At 42.9% G+C, this 15,597-nt stretch overlaps 1 protein-coding gene across 1 annotated transcript; it reads left to right on the top strand.

Moving 5' to 3' along the window:
- The first annotated feature begins 3,011 nt into the window (after positions 1–3,011).
- On the top strand, positions 3,012–15,259 carry LOC139421607 (NLR family CARD domain-containing protein 3-like). The gene is made up of 7 exons (XM_071172666.1): positions 3,012–3,181; positions 3,915–4,028; positions 4,137–4,202; positions 4,691–6,454; positions 6,611–6,784; positions 13,988–14,161; positions 14,395–15,259. Exons 1-7 carry the CDS (start codon positions 3,012–3,014, stop codon positions 14,405–14,407), a joined length of 2,475 nt encoding a protein of 824 aa, XP_071028767.1. The 3' UTR covers positions 14,408–15,259.
- The last annotated feature ends 338 nt before the right edge of the window (positions 15,260–15,597 follow it).

Here is a 15,597-nt window from a genome sequence, read left to right as displayed (position 1 = left end):
TTAATCTTGATGGTTGGCAGTAACTTGAGTCTTTGTGCTGCCAAATGTTTTCATGGGTGTTGTCCTATAGCAGTAGTGCTAAGTGAACAGTCTGGGAAGCGCCTTCCCCTCCCCTCGTCTTGGCCGGTTGAAAACAATAACTGTGAGAAGTTGGAGGTTGACAGACTTGTTGAACCTGATCACTGGCGTTTTCGTGGGAAAGAGCACCTAAAAAGCGTTAACTTGAAAATGGAGTCAATTAGGGACATCAGGTGGAAATGCGCACAACAGACAAACTTCAGCCCATTGTAGTTTGGAAAATGATTTGCATTAGACAGAATATAGGTAGTCATAGCGACAGGAAGTAGGGGTGCTGCAGCAATCTATGTATTTTTTTGTACATATATTATATTCACAAATGTAGTGGACTGGGCCTTTACTACTCCTGTATTAGGTAACCGATATAGACTTCTGTAGCACGGGCATCTCTACTTTGGCAACAAAGGTAGTTGTATGATTACAAACAGTGTCTTGCAGGATTCAGTAGTTGGAATTGTAAGAGTTGTTGTCCTGTCCCTTTCTCTGTGATGTCATTCTAATGGAATCCAGAAAGAACAAAACCCTGTTCTCTAATCACAGGCCTATTCAGGAAGTTAATTTCCTTGGAAAGAGAACTGCTCTGTGCTTGTTCCTAAGATCTGTGGTTCGTCAGTGTAAGTTGAGAGGGGTGTATCTTGGCTATAGAAGATATTTTTAATTTTCTGGTGGTACTTCTCAACGGTTCATTAGAAATAGGGAATTGTTGAAAGTCAAATGCTATTGCAAAGCTTATTATTATTATTATTAAAGATGTAGTTTAAGTATAACTCTGACTGGTGTGTAGTTTGTAACGCTCCTCATTTGGTAAAGCTGAAATATGCCACCACAGATCAGACAGTGACAGGGGTCTCAGCAGTGTCAGGCAGCCAGGGAAGACTAGTTGGTGACAAAGGTGAAGTGAATTAGTGCAGATACAATACTTTGTTCTCTCTGTGCAGCAAACACTGGACAAGCCATATTATATTTTAAGGCTGTCTGACAAACCTCAAGTTGATTTCCAAACTGTATCAAGGGTTGATAGAGGCTTTTCCGGATGACACAAAACATGTTAAACAAACATGTGAGGAAGACCTGCGAGATGCTATTGATGATGATGACTGGATACAGATATGTGTGAATGCCCCGTCAGGTTCATATCATCTCAGACATACATTAGTGAAGTTTCAGACCATCCATAGAACGTACTATATGACAGTGGAATTCCTCTGCTGGAGGTGTAAAACACAAGGGGGCATATCTGCATATATGTTATGGTTTTGTGAAGGCTGGATGAATTCTGGCAAAGCGCATGTTCTTTTATCTCAGCATGTCTACAGATTCTCCCTTCTCCCTGTTTTTGTTTGCTTGGAAATGTTGATACTGGAGACTGTTATCTGGAGAAACTGTGTAACCAAGCATTTATAGCGGCTATGAAATGCATTGCCATTAATTGGAAGGCTGGTTATCCTCCTACAATGTCAAGTTATGTATCACTAGATTTAATTTATTACCAGTTAAGGGTATACTGGGCAACGTTCATAAGATCTGGATGCCTTATATGGAATACAGTACGACTAAAGGGGTCTGTAGTGAAAACATGCCACATGAGGGGAAATACGCATTCAGGTAATCCCTAGCTGCTGGGCTGCTCAGTCCTGGCCCTGGGGGTCTGCCGTCCTGTGGGTTGTCACTCTGGCCTAACACACCCGAAAACCAATAATGACTGTTTCACTTAGATCCTAAAGCTGAGTGGGATGTGTTGGGTTGGGACGCTACAGGGCTGTGGACCCCTAGGGACAGGTCGGGGTGACCCAGCTATATTGTGTGCAAATAAAAATAGCTCTACAGTACTATTAGTCCTATGCGATTAATTATATGGAGGATTTGCTGTTTCTGTGTGTTAATGTATATTTAAGGTGTATGTGGGGTTTTTTGTTTTAGTTTTTTGTTTCCAAACCTTTCCCTTGGGAATTAAAGAAATGTAAGGTGTGAAGGAAATTGTTTTGGGAGAGTTGAGTTATTGACTAGACAGGTGGGGGTCGGTCTGGCTGGTCGGTCTGGCTGGTCGGGCTGGCTGGTCGGTTTGGCTGGTCGGTCTGGCTGGTCGGGCTGGCTGGTCGGTTTGGCTGGTCGGGCTGGTTGGTCGGTCTGGCTGGTCGGGCTGGCTGGTCGGTCTGGCTGGCTGGCTGGTCGGTCTGGCTGGTCGGGTCGGCTGGTCGGTCTGGCTGGTAGGTCTGCTGGTCGGTCTGGCTGGTCTGGCTGGTCGGGCTGGCTGGTCGGCCTGGCTGAAATCTGATAGAGGATTTGTTGTTGTTGTATATCTGTAAGAGTTGTTCATTTGTTAGGCTCTTGGTTAAAGGTGCAACACAATATATATTATTGAACCTTTGTTCAGTCAGTCTTTTAAACATATGTAATAATGATCTCTTACTTAGCTTGATGACTTAGGGCATTTTTGCTGACTTTTTGTTCTAAATAGAGACAGCATATTGGATTGTGTAGAAATGCAGGAAATTAGCTTTAGATGGCCAAAAAAATTGTGCATTCTCCCCCAGACCCTCGCAAGGTTATGTCCCCACCACTTCTAAAACAAAAGTGGCACCCCTGGAATCTGCTATGTAAATTGGAGACACTGAGGTAAGTTTAACTTACATTTCACTCGGGCTGGGATTCAAAACTGATATATTTTCTGGAATATTCTCTCCTTAGGTTTCCTCAGGCTATCAGGCTATCAGCATCAAAGTCGTTGCTCCATGTTTTGCTTTGTTGTCCTATAATGAAATCATAAACAAAGAAAAATGCTTATTTGCAGAATGCTTCTGCCAAATGACAGTTGGATGTTGAAAGACTCTTGTTGAATGACAAAGAAGCTCCACCTCCTTATATAACAGGGTTTATAAGGAGTCAAAATGAGTCTCTCTGGGAAGAAATAGGAGAAAAGCACTCCCTCTAGAATGAGTCTCTCTGGGGAGAAAGAAGAGAGGGGAGGCCCTCCTTCTAGTATCTGTAAAAAGACTGAAGAAGAAGTCACTGCTTCTAGAATGAGTCCCTCAGGGAGTGAGGGAGCGTTGTCCCCTAAAAGGAGTTTTCCTACAGAACAGGACACTGATAGTGAACTTAAGAGGTAAGATCATCAAATAGGTGTGAAGGAGTTGAGAGTTTGTAACAACTATCTAACAAGTCAGTATTGTTATGATTTGTCTTTATTTCATGCAATAGATCAAGTGAATCAGGCATTTTGTTGGATACATTTACTATATCACTAACCTGTAACTAGTTGTTATGAGCATTTAGACTGAAGACAAATATAAGTAACCATAACAAGGACAGTTACAAGAATCTGAGATGTGTTCAAACTCTCCTACTCACTTAGAGAAAAGGTGCTCTTCAGCTGTCCCCATAGTAGAACCCTTTGTGGTTCCAGGGAGAAATCCTTTTGCTTCAAGGTAGAATATTTGGGGGTTCTATCCAGAACCCAATCCACAGAGGGTTCTACAATTAACCCAAAAGTGTTCTACCTGTAACCAAAAACAGTTCTACCTGGAACCACAAAGGGTTCTTCAAAGGGTTATCCTATGGGGACAGCCGAATAACCTTTTTTTCTAAGAGTGTATGTTGTAAACTCACATCCTGCTTTATACAGGATCAAGACAGACAGACCAGTCTCACCTGTACCTAGCTGTGTCTCCTTGAAGAGTGACAGGTCTATGCGACCTCCTATTCACTTCAGGGAGGGAGACTTTTCCACTGAGCAAAGGTGAGACCTTGTGTTTCAGATATATAATGTTTTTTTCTGGTTTCTTCTGTGGGGGTTCTGAGGGAAGGTTAATTATTTCTGCTCATGTGGCTTTTAACAGGATCAAGACAGACCGACCAGTTTCACCTGCACCAAGCTGTGTCTCAATGAAGAGTGACAAGTCATTGGGACTAAATATTCTCTTCAGGGATGGAGAATTATCCACTGGGCAAAGGTGAACTGAGACATAACATGGTGTTTGATGATGGCTTTTCCTTTTATTTACCATCTTCTGTATAGATGAAGACTGATGTTATTGCTCTCTGTGCTCATTTGTACCCAGCAGTATCTCTGAGGAGAATGACCAGTCAATGGATCACCAACCCAGAGTCCCTACTGATGACAAAGTGTGAGTGATCGCAGTTTACACTGCATCCTACCGGTTTTCTACTAATTATATTCACCAGCCATGTGTCTGATGACATCTAGGACCTTTACTCTGTGCATTTTCAGATAATAGCATCCAGTTCATCATTCAGGATGCCTCATTTAGCTTGTTTTAGGATTTGAATTGTTTACCTGACACCATCATTCAGTGTGACATTATACTATAAATGTAAAAACAAATAGCATAATGACTATAATAGTGAAACTGTACCCAAGATTTAGTGTAACTATCAGGAGATGCGGAGTGCGTTGTCACCCAGTAAATGCACTACATTTTGTGATTTAATCTTAGCCGAGCTAACTCTAGGATGTCAAACCCTGTACTGATGTCGAAAACCCTGTACTGTTTCATCGTTGATCACATCTAGGTTATATATATATATATATTTTTTTTTACCCAAATAAATGTAATTCAATTCAACAAGGAACATCTTTCTTTTCCACATATAGGTACATAACCATATCCACTAAGACAGAAATCCAGGAGAAAATGAAATCCTACTTGAAGAATAGGGCATATTCTTTATTTGAAGGCTTTGAGGATCAAGCCAAAACGACAACTCTTAACAACATCAACACAGAGCTCTACATCACACAAGCTGGAAGTGGAGAGATTAATTATGAACATGAGGTAAGACAGATTGAGACAGCATGCAGGTTTCCAGTAGAACAAGAGACATCAATCCAACTCAATGACATCTTCAAACCCTTACCTGGACAAGACAAGCTTATCAGAACAGTGCTGACAAGGGGAGTTGCTGGCATTGGAAAAACAGTGTCTGTGCTGAAGTTCATGTTGGACTGGGCTGAAGGAAAAGCAAATCAAGACATCCAGATCATCTTCCCACTTCCTTTTCGGGATCTGAACTTGATGAGAGATAAAAATCTAAGTCTGATAGAACTACTTCATCACTCCTTTAAAGAAACAAAAGAATCAGAAATCTCAGAAAACAAAAATATTGTGTTTGTTTTTGATGGTCTGGATGAATGTCGCCTTCCTCTGGACTTCCAGAATAATAAGATCTGCTGTGATGTCACAGAGTCAACTTCAGTGGATGTGTTGCTGACAAACCTCATTAAAGGGAATCTGCTTCCCTCTGCTCACATTTGGATAACCACCCGACCTGCAGCAACCAATCAGATCCCTCCTGAGTGTGTTCACCAGGTGACAGAGGTACGAGGGTTCAATGACCTACAGAAGGAGGAATACTTCAGGAAGAGAATCTCTGAGGAGGACCTGGCCAGCAGAATCATCTCACACATAAAGACGTCAAGGAGCCTCCACATCATGTGCCACATTCCCGTCTTCTGTTGGATTTCAGCCACTGTCCTAGAGAGACTATTGGTTGAAGCAGAGAGTCAAGAGATCCCCAAGAATCTGACTCAAATGTACGCTCACCTCATGATCTTCCATTCAAAACTGAGGAGTCAGAAATATCCTGTAGAGCATGGCAACGATTCTCACTGGGATAAAGAGATGATTCAGGCACTGGGAAAGCTGGCTTTTCAACAGCTAGAAAAAGGCCATCTGATATTCTACGAGGAAGACCTGAGGGAGTGTGGCATTTACATCAAGGATGCATCTGTGTATTCTGGAGTGTGCACTCAGATCTTCAGAGAAGAGTCTGGGCTTAACCAGATGAAGGTGTACTGCTTTGTACATCTGAGTATCCAGGGGTTTATGGCTGCACTATATGTGTTCCTCATGTTCACTAACGACAACAACAATCTGATGGCTAAAGAGAAATCCCTCCGCAAAAACAAACTATACCACGATGCAGTGGACAAGGCCTTGCAGTTTGAAAATGGCCACCTGGACCTTTTCCTCCGCTTCCTTCTAGGCCTTTCACTGCAGTCCAATCAGCATCTCCTACAAGGCCTACTGACACAGACAGGAAGCAGATCACAGAGCAACAAGAAAACAGTCAAGTACATCAAGGAGAAGATCAGGAAGAACCTCCCCCTGGAGAGGTGTATCAATCTGTTCCACTGTCTGAATGAACTGAATGATCATTCTCTAGTGGAGGAGATCCAAAGCTACCTGAGATCAGGAAGTCTCTCAAAATCTAAACTCTCATCTGGACAGTGGTCAGCTCTGGTCTTCATGTTGCTGACCTCTGAGAAGCTGGGTGTGTTTGACCTGAAGAAATACATCAGATCAGATGCGGCTCTTCTCAAACTTCTCCCAGTTGTCAGATCCTCTAGAACAGTCCTGTAAGTGATTAGTCAAATTACATTCCAGACAGCATGCTAATGTAACATAATAATGAACATCAGTTTGAATGACTAGTTAGGCTGACAACTCAGTCCTTAAGGGGAGATTTTTTTGTTGGCACCTGTGTTTCTTGAGATGTTTCTTTTTTTCCACAGGCTGAACGAATGTAAACTCACCAAGAAAAGCTTTGAGGCACTGGCTTCTGTTCTCAAATCCAATTCATGCTGTCTGAGAGTGCTGGACATGAGTGGCAATAAACTCCAGGATTCAGGAGTGAAGCTGCTCTCTGCTGGACTGGAGGATCCACACTGTAAACTGGAGACATTGAAGTGAGTGACTTTGTGACTGTCTCCACTGCAAATTGAAGTGGATGTTGGAGATATGAAGATGTATATTCTTCATGTTGTAAATGTAGTTATAGATTTGTGTGGATTACTTAGCTGCATCATCTCTCCAGGTTGAATGATTGCAACCTAACTGAGAAATCCTGTGAGGTGCTGGCTTCAACTCTCAGCTCAAACACCTCAAGTTTGAGAGAGCTAGACCTGGGAGCAAATGAACTCCAGGATTCAGGAGTGAGATTCATCTGTGCTGGACTTGAGAATCCACAATGTAATTTGGAGACACTGAGGTAAAACTATCCCCCATAAAATCAAATCTAATTGTATTGGTCGCATACACATATTTATCAGATGTTATTGCGGGTATAGCGAAAGTCTTGTGTTCCTAGCTCCAACTTAGTTACGTTTATGCATTTTTAAAAACAAGCACACAAAGCACTTGAAAAAGCCATACATGCTCATGAGTAAAATCATGGAGGATAACACACAATACAGTCTGGGACTTATTTCCATTGTTAAATCATGGAGGATAACACACAATAAAGTCTGGGACTTATTTCCATTGTTAAGTCATGGAGGATAACACACAATACAGTCTGGGACTTATTTCCATTGTTAAGTCATGGAGGATAACACACAATACAGCCTGGGACTAATTCCCATTGTTAAATCATGGAGGATAACACACAATAAAGGTTGGGACTTATTTCCATTGTTAAGTCATGGAGGATAACACACAATACAGTCTGGGACTTATTTCCATTGTTAAGTCATGGAGGATAACACACAATACAGTCTGGGACTTATTTCCATTGTTAAGTCATGGAGGATAACACACAATACAGTCTGGGACTTATTTCCATTGTTAAGTCATGGAGGATAACACACAATACAGTCTGGGACTTATTTCCATTGTTAAGTCATGGAGGATAACACACAATACAGTCTGGGACTTATTTCCATTGTTAAATCATGGAGGATAACACACAATAAAGTCGGGGACTTATTTCCATTGTTAAGTCATGGAGGATAACACACAATACAGTCTGGGACTTATTTCCATTGTTAAATCATGGAGGATAACACAATACAGTCTGGGACTAATTCCCATTGAGGTCCTGTCACGTTCGTTTGTAGAAACGGACCAAGGCGCAGCGAATGTTGAGTTCCACATAATATTTATTTGAAAGTGAAACTAAGCAGAGACATAAACAAATAAACAATAAACTAACCTTGACTACAGAGATGCTACATGCACTAACTCAAAATACACACTATCTCAAAACAATATCCCATAAAACACAGGTGGAAAAATACTACTTAATATGATCCCCAATTAGAGACAACGATAGCCAGCTGCCTCGAATTGGGAATCATACCAAACACCCAAACATAGAAAAACTAAACTAGAACCGCACATAGAAAATAATAACTAGAAAAAAACCCAGTCACCCCCTGACCTACTCGACCATAGAAAATAAGAGTTCTTTATGGTCAGGACGTGACAGGTCCTCTTACAGTGCAATAATATCTAACAATTCACAACAATACACACACACACACACACACACACACACACACACACACACACACACACACACACACACACATCTAAAAAAAAAAAAATAGAATCAAGAAATATATAAATATTAGTAGGAGCAATGTTGGAGTCCGGAAAATAAATAATATGAATGCATGTATGTGTGTATGTCACAGGAGGTTGGTGGTACCTGAATTGGGGAGGACGGGCCCATGGTAATGACTGGAGCGGAATCGGTGGAATAGTATCAAACACATCAAACACATGGTTTCCATGGTTTCCAGGTGTCTTGTGCCATTCTATTTGCTCCGTTTCAGCCATTATTATGAGCCGTCCTCCCCTCAGCAGCCTCCACCGGTATATGTGATGGGATGTATAGACGTTATTATGAGCCGTCCTCCCCTCAGCAGCCTCCACAGGTATATGTGATGGGATGTATAGACGTTATTATGAGCCGTCCTCCCCTCAGCAGCCTCCACTGGTATATGTGATGGGATGTATAGACGTTATTATGAGCCGTCCTCCCCTCAGCAGCCTCCACTGGTATATGTGATGGGATGTATAGACGTTATTATGAGCTGTCCTCCCCTCAGCAGCCTCCACAGGTATATGTGATGGGATGTATAGACGTTATTATGAGCCGTCCTCCCCTCAGCAGCCTCCACAGGTATATGTGATGGGATGTATAGATGTTATTATGAGCCGTCCTCCCCTCAGCAGCCTCCACAGGTATATGTGATGGGATGTATAGACGTTATTATGAGCCGTCCTCCCCTCAGCAGCCTCCACAGGTATATGTGATGGGATGTATAGATGTTATTATGAGCTGTCCTCCCCTCAGCAGCCTCCACAGGTATATGTGATGGGATGTATAGACGTTATTATGAGCCGTCCTCCCTCAGCAGCCTCCACTGGTATATGTGATGGGATGTATAGACGTTATTATGAGCTGTCCTCCCCTCAGCAGCCTCCACAGGTATATGTGATGGGATGTATAGACGTTATTATGAGCCGTCCTCCCCTCAGCAGCCTCCACAGGTATATGTGATGGGATGTATAGACGTTATTATGAGCCGTCCTCCCCTCAGCAGCCTCCACTGGTATATGTGATGGGATGTATAGACGTTATTATGAGCCGTCCTCCCCTCAGCAGCCTCCACAGGTATATGTGATGGGATGTATAGACGTTATTATGAGCCGTCCTCCCCTCAGCAGCCTCCACAGGTATATGTGATGGGATGTATAGACGTTATTATGAGCCGTCCTCCCCTCAGCAGCCTCCACTGGTATATGTGATGGGATGTATAGACGTTATTATGAGCTGTCCTCCCCTCAGCAGCCTCCACAGGTATATGTGATGGGATGTATAGACGTTATTATGAGCCGTCCTCCCCTCAGCAGCCTCCACAGGTATATGTGATGGGATGTATAGACGTTATTATGAGCCGTCCTCCCCTCAGCAGCCTCCACAGGTATATGTGATGGGATGTATAGACGTTATTATGAGCCGTCCTCCCCTCAGCAGCCTCCACAGGTATATGTGATGGGATGTATAGACGTTATTATGAGCCGTCCTCCCCTCAGCAGCCTCCACTGGTATATGTGATGGGATGTATAGACGTTATTATGAGCCGTCCTCCCCTCAGCAGCCTCCACAGGTATATGTGATGGGATGTATAGACGTTATTATCAGCCGTCCTCCCCTCAGCAGCCTCCACAGGTATATGTGATGGGATGTATAGACGTTATTATGAGCCGTCCTCCCCTCAGCAGCCTCCACCGGTATATGTGATGGGATGTATAGACGTTATTATGAGCCGTCCTCCCCTCAGCAGCCTCCACAGGTATATGTGATGGGATGTATAGACGTTATTATGAGCCGTCCTCCCCTCAGCAGCCTCCACAGGTATATGTGATGGGATGTATAGACGTTATTATGAGCCGTCCTCCCCTCAGCAGCCTCCACTGGTATATGTGATGGGATGTATAGACGTTATTATGAGCCGTCCTCCCCTCAGCAGCCTCCACTGGTATATGTGATGGGATGTATAGACGTTATTATGAGCTGTCCTCCCCTCAGCAGCCTCCACAGGTATATGTGATGGGATGTATAGACGTTATTATGAGCCGTCCTCCCCTCAGCAGCCTCCACTGGTATATGTGATGGGATGTATAGACGTTATTATGAGCCGTCCTCCCCTCAGCAGCCTCCACTGGTATATGTGATGGGATGTATAGACGTTATTATGAGCTGTCCTCCCCTCAGCAGCCTCCACAGGTATATGTGATGGGATGTATAGACGTTATTATGAGCCGTCCTCCCCTCAGCAGCCTCCACAGGTATATGTGATGGGATGTATAGACGTTATTATGAGCCGTCCTCCCCTCAGCAGCCTCCACTGGTATATGTGATGGGATGTATAGACGTTATGGACAGTATGTCAAATTGTATTGGTCACATACACATGGTTAGCAGATGTTAATGCGAATGTTGCTAAATTTTTGTGCTTCTAGTTCCCGACAATGCAGTAATATCTAACAAGTAATCAAACAAATTCACAACAACTACCTTATACACAAATGTAAAGGGATGAATAAGACTATGGATGAGTGATGGCCGTGCGGCATAGGCAAGATGCAGTAGATTGTATAGAATACAGTATATACAGTTGAAGTCGGAAGTTTACATACACTTAGGTTAAAATCATTAAAACTCGTTTTTCAACCACTCCACACATTCCTTAACAAAGTTAACAAACTATAGTTTTGGCAAGTCGGTTAGGACATCTACTTTGTGCATGATACAAGTAATTTTTTCAACAATTGTTTACAGACAGATTATTTAACTTATAATTCACTGTATCACAATTCCAGTGGGTCAGAAGTTTAAATACACTAAGTTGACTGTGCCTTTAAACAGCCTGGAAAATTCCAGAAAATTATGTCATGGCTTTAGAAGCTTTGATAGGCTAATTGACATCATTTGAGTCAATTGGAGGTTTACCTGTGGATGTATTTCAAGGACTACCTTCAAACTCAGTGCCCCTTTGCTTGACATCATGGGAAAATCAAAAGAAATGGTAGACCTCCACAATTCTGGTTCCTCATCGGGAGCAATTTCCAAACGCCTGAAGGTACCACGTTCATCTGTACAAACAATAGTAAGCAAGTAAAAACACCACAGGACCACGCAGCCTCCGTACCGCTCAGGAAGGAGACGCGTTCTGTCTCCTAGAGATGAACGTACTTTGGTGCGAAAAGTGCAAATCAATCCTAGAACAACAGCAAAGGACCTTGTGAAGATGCTGGAGGAAACAGCTAGAAAATGATCTGTATCCACAGTAAAACAAGTCCTATATCGACATAACCTGAAAGGCCACTCAGCAAGGAATAATCCACTGCTCCAAAACCGCCATAAAAAACCCAGACAACGGTTTGCAACTGCACACGCGGACAAAGATCGTACTTTTTGGAGAAACGTCCTCTGGTCTGATGAAACAAAAATAGAACTGTTTGGCCGTAATGACCATCGTTATGTTTGGAGGAAAAAGGGGGCTGCTTGCATGCCGAAGAACACCATCCCAACCGTGAAGCACGGTGGTGGCAACATCATGTTGTGGGGGTGCTTTTCTGCAGGAGGTACTGGTGCACTTCACAAAATAGATGGCATCATGAGTTAGGAAAATTATGTGGATATATTGAAGAAACATCTCAAGACATCAGTCAGGAAGTTAAAGCTTGGCTGCAAATGGGTCTTCCGAATGGACAATGACCCCAAGCATACTTCCAAAGTTGTGGCAAAATGGCTTAAGGACAACAAAGTCAAGGTATTGGAGTCACCATCACAAAGCTTTGACTTCAATCCTATAGAAAGTTTGCGGGCAGAACTGAAAAAGCGTGTGCAAGCAAGGAGGCCTACAAACCTGACTCAGTTACACCAGCTCTGTCAGGAGGAATGGGACAACATTCACCCAACTTATTGTGGGAAGCTTGTGGACCCGTTTGACCCAAGTTAAACAATTTAAAGGCAATGCTACCAAATACTAATTGAGTGTATGTAAACTTCCGACCCACTGGGAATGTGATGAAAGAAATAAAAGCTGAAATAAATCATTCTCTCTACTATTATTCTGACATTTCACATTCCTACAATAAAGTGGTGATTCTAACTGACCAAAGACAGGGAATTTTTATTAGGATTAAATGTCAGGAATTGTGAAAAACTGAGTTCAAATGTATTTGGCTATGGTGTATATAAACTTCCAACTTCAACTGTATATATGAGATGAGTATGTAGAATATGTATACATTATCAAAGTGGCGTTATTTAAAGTGACGAGTGATACCTTTTATTAAATGTATTTAAGTGGCCAGAGATTTGAGTCTGTATGTTGGCAGCAGCCTCTCTATATAAGTGATGGCTGTTTAACAGTCTGATGGCCTTGAGATAGAAGCTGTTTTTCAGTCTCTCGGTCCCAGCTTTGATGCACCTGTACTGACCTCGCCTGGATGATAGCGGGGTGAACAGGCAGTGGCTTGGGTGGTTGTTGTCCTCGATGATCTTTTTGGCCATTCCGTGACATCGGGTTCTGTAGGTGTCCTGGAGGGCAGTTAGTTTGCCCCCGGTGATGCGTTGTGCAGACCGCACTACCCTCTGGAGAGTCTTGCGGTCTTGAGGGCGGTGCAGTTGTCGTACCAGGAGCTGATACAGCCCGACAGGATGCTCACGATTGTGCATCTGTAAAGGTTTGTGAGTGTTTTAGATGGGGGGGGTGAGTGGTTATTTTCCTGACACCACACTCAGAGGGCCGTCTCGTCGTTGTTGGTAATCAGGCCTACTACTGTTGTGACGTCTGCAAATTTGATGATTGAGTTGGAGGCGTGGCCACGCAGTCATGGGTGAACAGGAAGTACAGAGGGGGCTGAGCACGCACCCTTGTGGGGCCCCAGTGTTGATCAGCACAGTGGAGGCGTCTTTTACCTACCTTCACCAGCTGGGGACGACTGACAGGAAGTCCAGGACCCAGATGCACTGGGCGGGGTTCAGACCCAGATCCCTGAGCTTAATGATAAGCTTGGAGGGTACTATGGTGTTGAAGGCTGAGCCAATGAGTTTTACTTACGTTTCACTTGTGCCTGGGATTTAATCCAATGCGGTGCACTGGACAGCCGACATTAAAAGTCACAAAGGTAAATTATGCCTGAGTTGACATGCGCTACATTTACAGTGAATGGGATCTCTACAAGTGTTGGCAAAATGTTGTCAGTATTGTCGACTGTCCAGTTGCTGCCCTATAACGCCTTGGATTGAATTCCTCTTGTCACTATTTCAATTTTTATCTTTAACACTGAATTTTTGGAAAAGGACCCATAAATTAGCATTTCACTGTTAGTCTACACCTGTTGTTTAAGAAGCATGTGACAAATACCATTTTATTTGATCTTGGCCTTGGTCTCTGATGTAGCATACATTTTGTCAGCAGTTTGTATAGATGTGTCATGGAGTATGTACAATTATCACATGAAATTATGAATCGGGGCACCAGTCCATTATTTGACAAAATTGATCAGTTTAGTTGTGTTCATTTCAATTCAATAAAAGGTTCAACATATGAAATTAAAATTACACTTATCTGCCTCACTTTCCACAGGCTGGCAGGCTGCAGCATCACAGGGAAAGGCTGTGCTTCTCTTGCTTCAGCTCTGAGGTCAAACCCCTCCCACCTGAAGGAGCTGGACCTGAGTGGAAATACTCCAGGAGACTCTGGAGTAAAGCTGCTCTCTTCTGTACAAGAGGATCCCCTCTATACACTGGAGAGACTGCGGTGAGTTTTACTGATCAGGTTCATGAGCACACTGATATAGTGATCAGTAAGCCATTGTAGACATCCAGACACCAGGTCATATTCAACACATGCTAGTTTCTTATTGGATAAGTTCAGGTAGTTCCTGCCCGTTTTGTTCCGTGTTCTTCTCTTTGATGTCTAGTGAATACGACCCCTATATGTCTATGCTGCTGTATGAGGACTTAGATCCACTTCCCTTCTTTCCTTCCCAGGTTAAATGATTGACAGCTCACAGATTCAGTGAAGGAATGGCCTCAACTCAAAATCCTTGGCTGTGGTAGTGCCCCGCAGTTCCATGTTTTTCCAACAGTTACTAAATTAATTTCAAAGTGCATGAATGTAAATATTTAATGCTTCGAATCAATGATAATAGCTCCTTGAATCTCTCAATCAATCAGAGAGCTCTGGCGAAGTGGTGCGAGGAAAATAACCTCAACAAACACGTCACCAGGGACATACTGCCTGCCCTCCAGGACATCTACAGCACCCGGTGTCACAGGAAGGCCAAGAAGATGATCAAGGATCTCAGCCACCCGAGCCACGACCTGTTCACCTCGCTACCATGTAGAAGGCGGAGACAGTACAGGTGCATCAAAGCCGGGACAGAGAGACAGGACAGCTTTTATCTCCAGGCCATCAGACTGTTAAATAGGGGGAGGGGTGGGTGGTTGGATGGGTGTGGCTGAAGAAACAGGATGAGAGGTTCAGACCCACTTTTTAGTTTTCTTGTTTGAATATTGTACCAGTGTTCTGTTAGCTTAGTAAAAAGCCCTCCTTTTATAATGACATGTTATATACATATTGACTGTAGTTCAGTGTTACTATAGTCAGCGTCTTCATCTCAACAACCTTATAGTCTTCCTAGTGACTGTACATCTTACCAGACTGTAGTTCAGTGTATTATGTCTCAGGATTGTCTTGTGTTGTTCACTGCTTTGTTTTTATTGTAGCATCGTGGCTTTTTGAAAATGTAGCATTTCTGACATTCTATGTGACCCTGTGTGTTAATCTATGGTCAACTGTATTTCAAATTCTTTATACCAAGTAAAGCTGTTATTCATATTGCCGTGTGACATTGTGTCCGTCTGTGATTGAATTACAGCTATGAATGTTCCTACAGTAATAAATAGGTCTACCTGTGTGGTGAAAGCTATGATCCCTTATTGATGTCACTTGTTAAATCCACTTCAGTGTAGATGAAGGGGAGGAGACAGGTTAAAGAAGGATTTTTAAGCCTTCAGAGAATTGAGACATGGATTGTGTACAGTATGTGTGCCAAGGCATTTAAGGTGTTCTGTTGGTCCAACTAAGATTGATTAAAAATAATAATAATTACCTTTAACTAGGCAAGTCAGTTAAGAACAAATGTTCAATGATGGCCTAGGAACAGTGGGTTAACTGCCTGTTCAGGGGCA

The sequence above is a fragment of the Oncorhynchus clarkii genome, chromosome 12 (genome assembly GCF_045791955.1).
Source record: "Oncorhynchus clarkii lewisi isolate Uvic-CL-2024 chromosome 12, UVic_Ocla_1.0, whole genome shotgun sequence".
NCBI lineage: Eukaryota > Metazoa > Chordata > Actinopteri > Salmoniformes > Salmonidae > Oncorhynchus > Oncorhynchus clarkii.
Note: the sequence above shows the minus strand (reverse complement) of the source record. Positions and strands in the feature narration are given on the sequence as shown.

Coding starts and splice junctions, on each gene's coding strand:
- LOC139421607 (XM_071172666.1), top strand. CDS start 3,012: ATGAGTCTCTCTGGGGAGAAAGAAGAGAGGGGAGGCCCTCCTTCTAGT. Junction 3,182..3,914: donor ACTGATAGTGAACTTAAGAG/GTAAGATCATCA, acceptor GGCTTTTAACAG/GATCAAGACAGACCGACCAG. Junction 4,203..4,690: donor GTCCCTACTGATGACAAAGT/GTGAGTGATCGC, acceptor TTCCACATATAG/GTACATAACCATATCCACTA.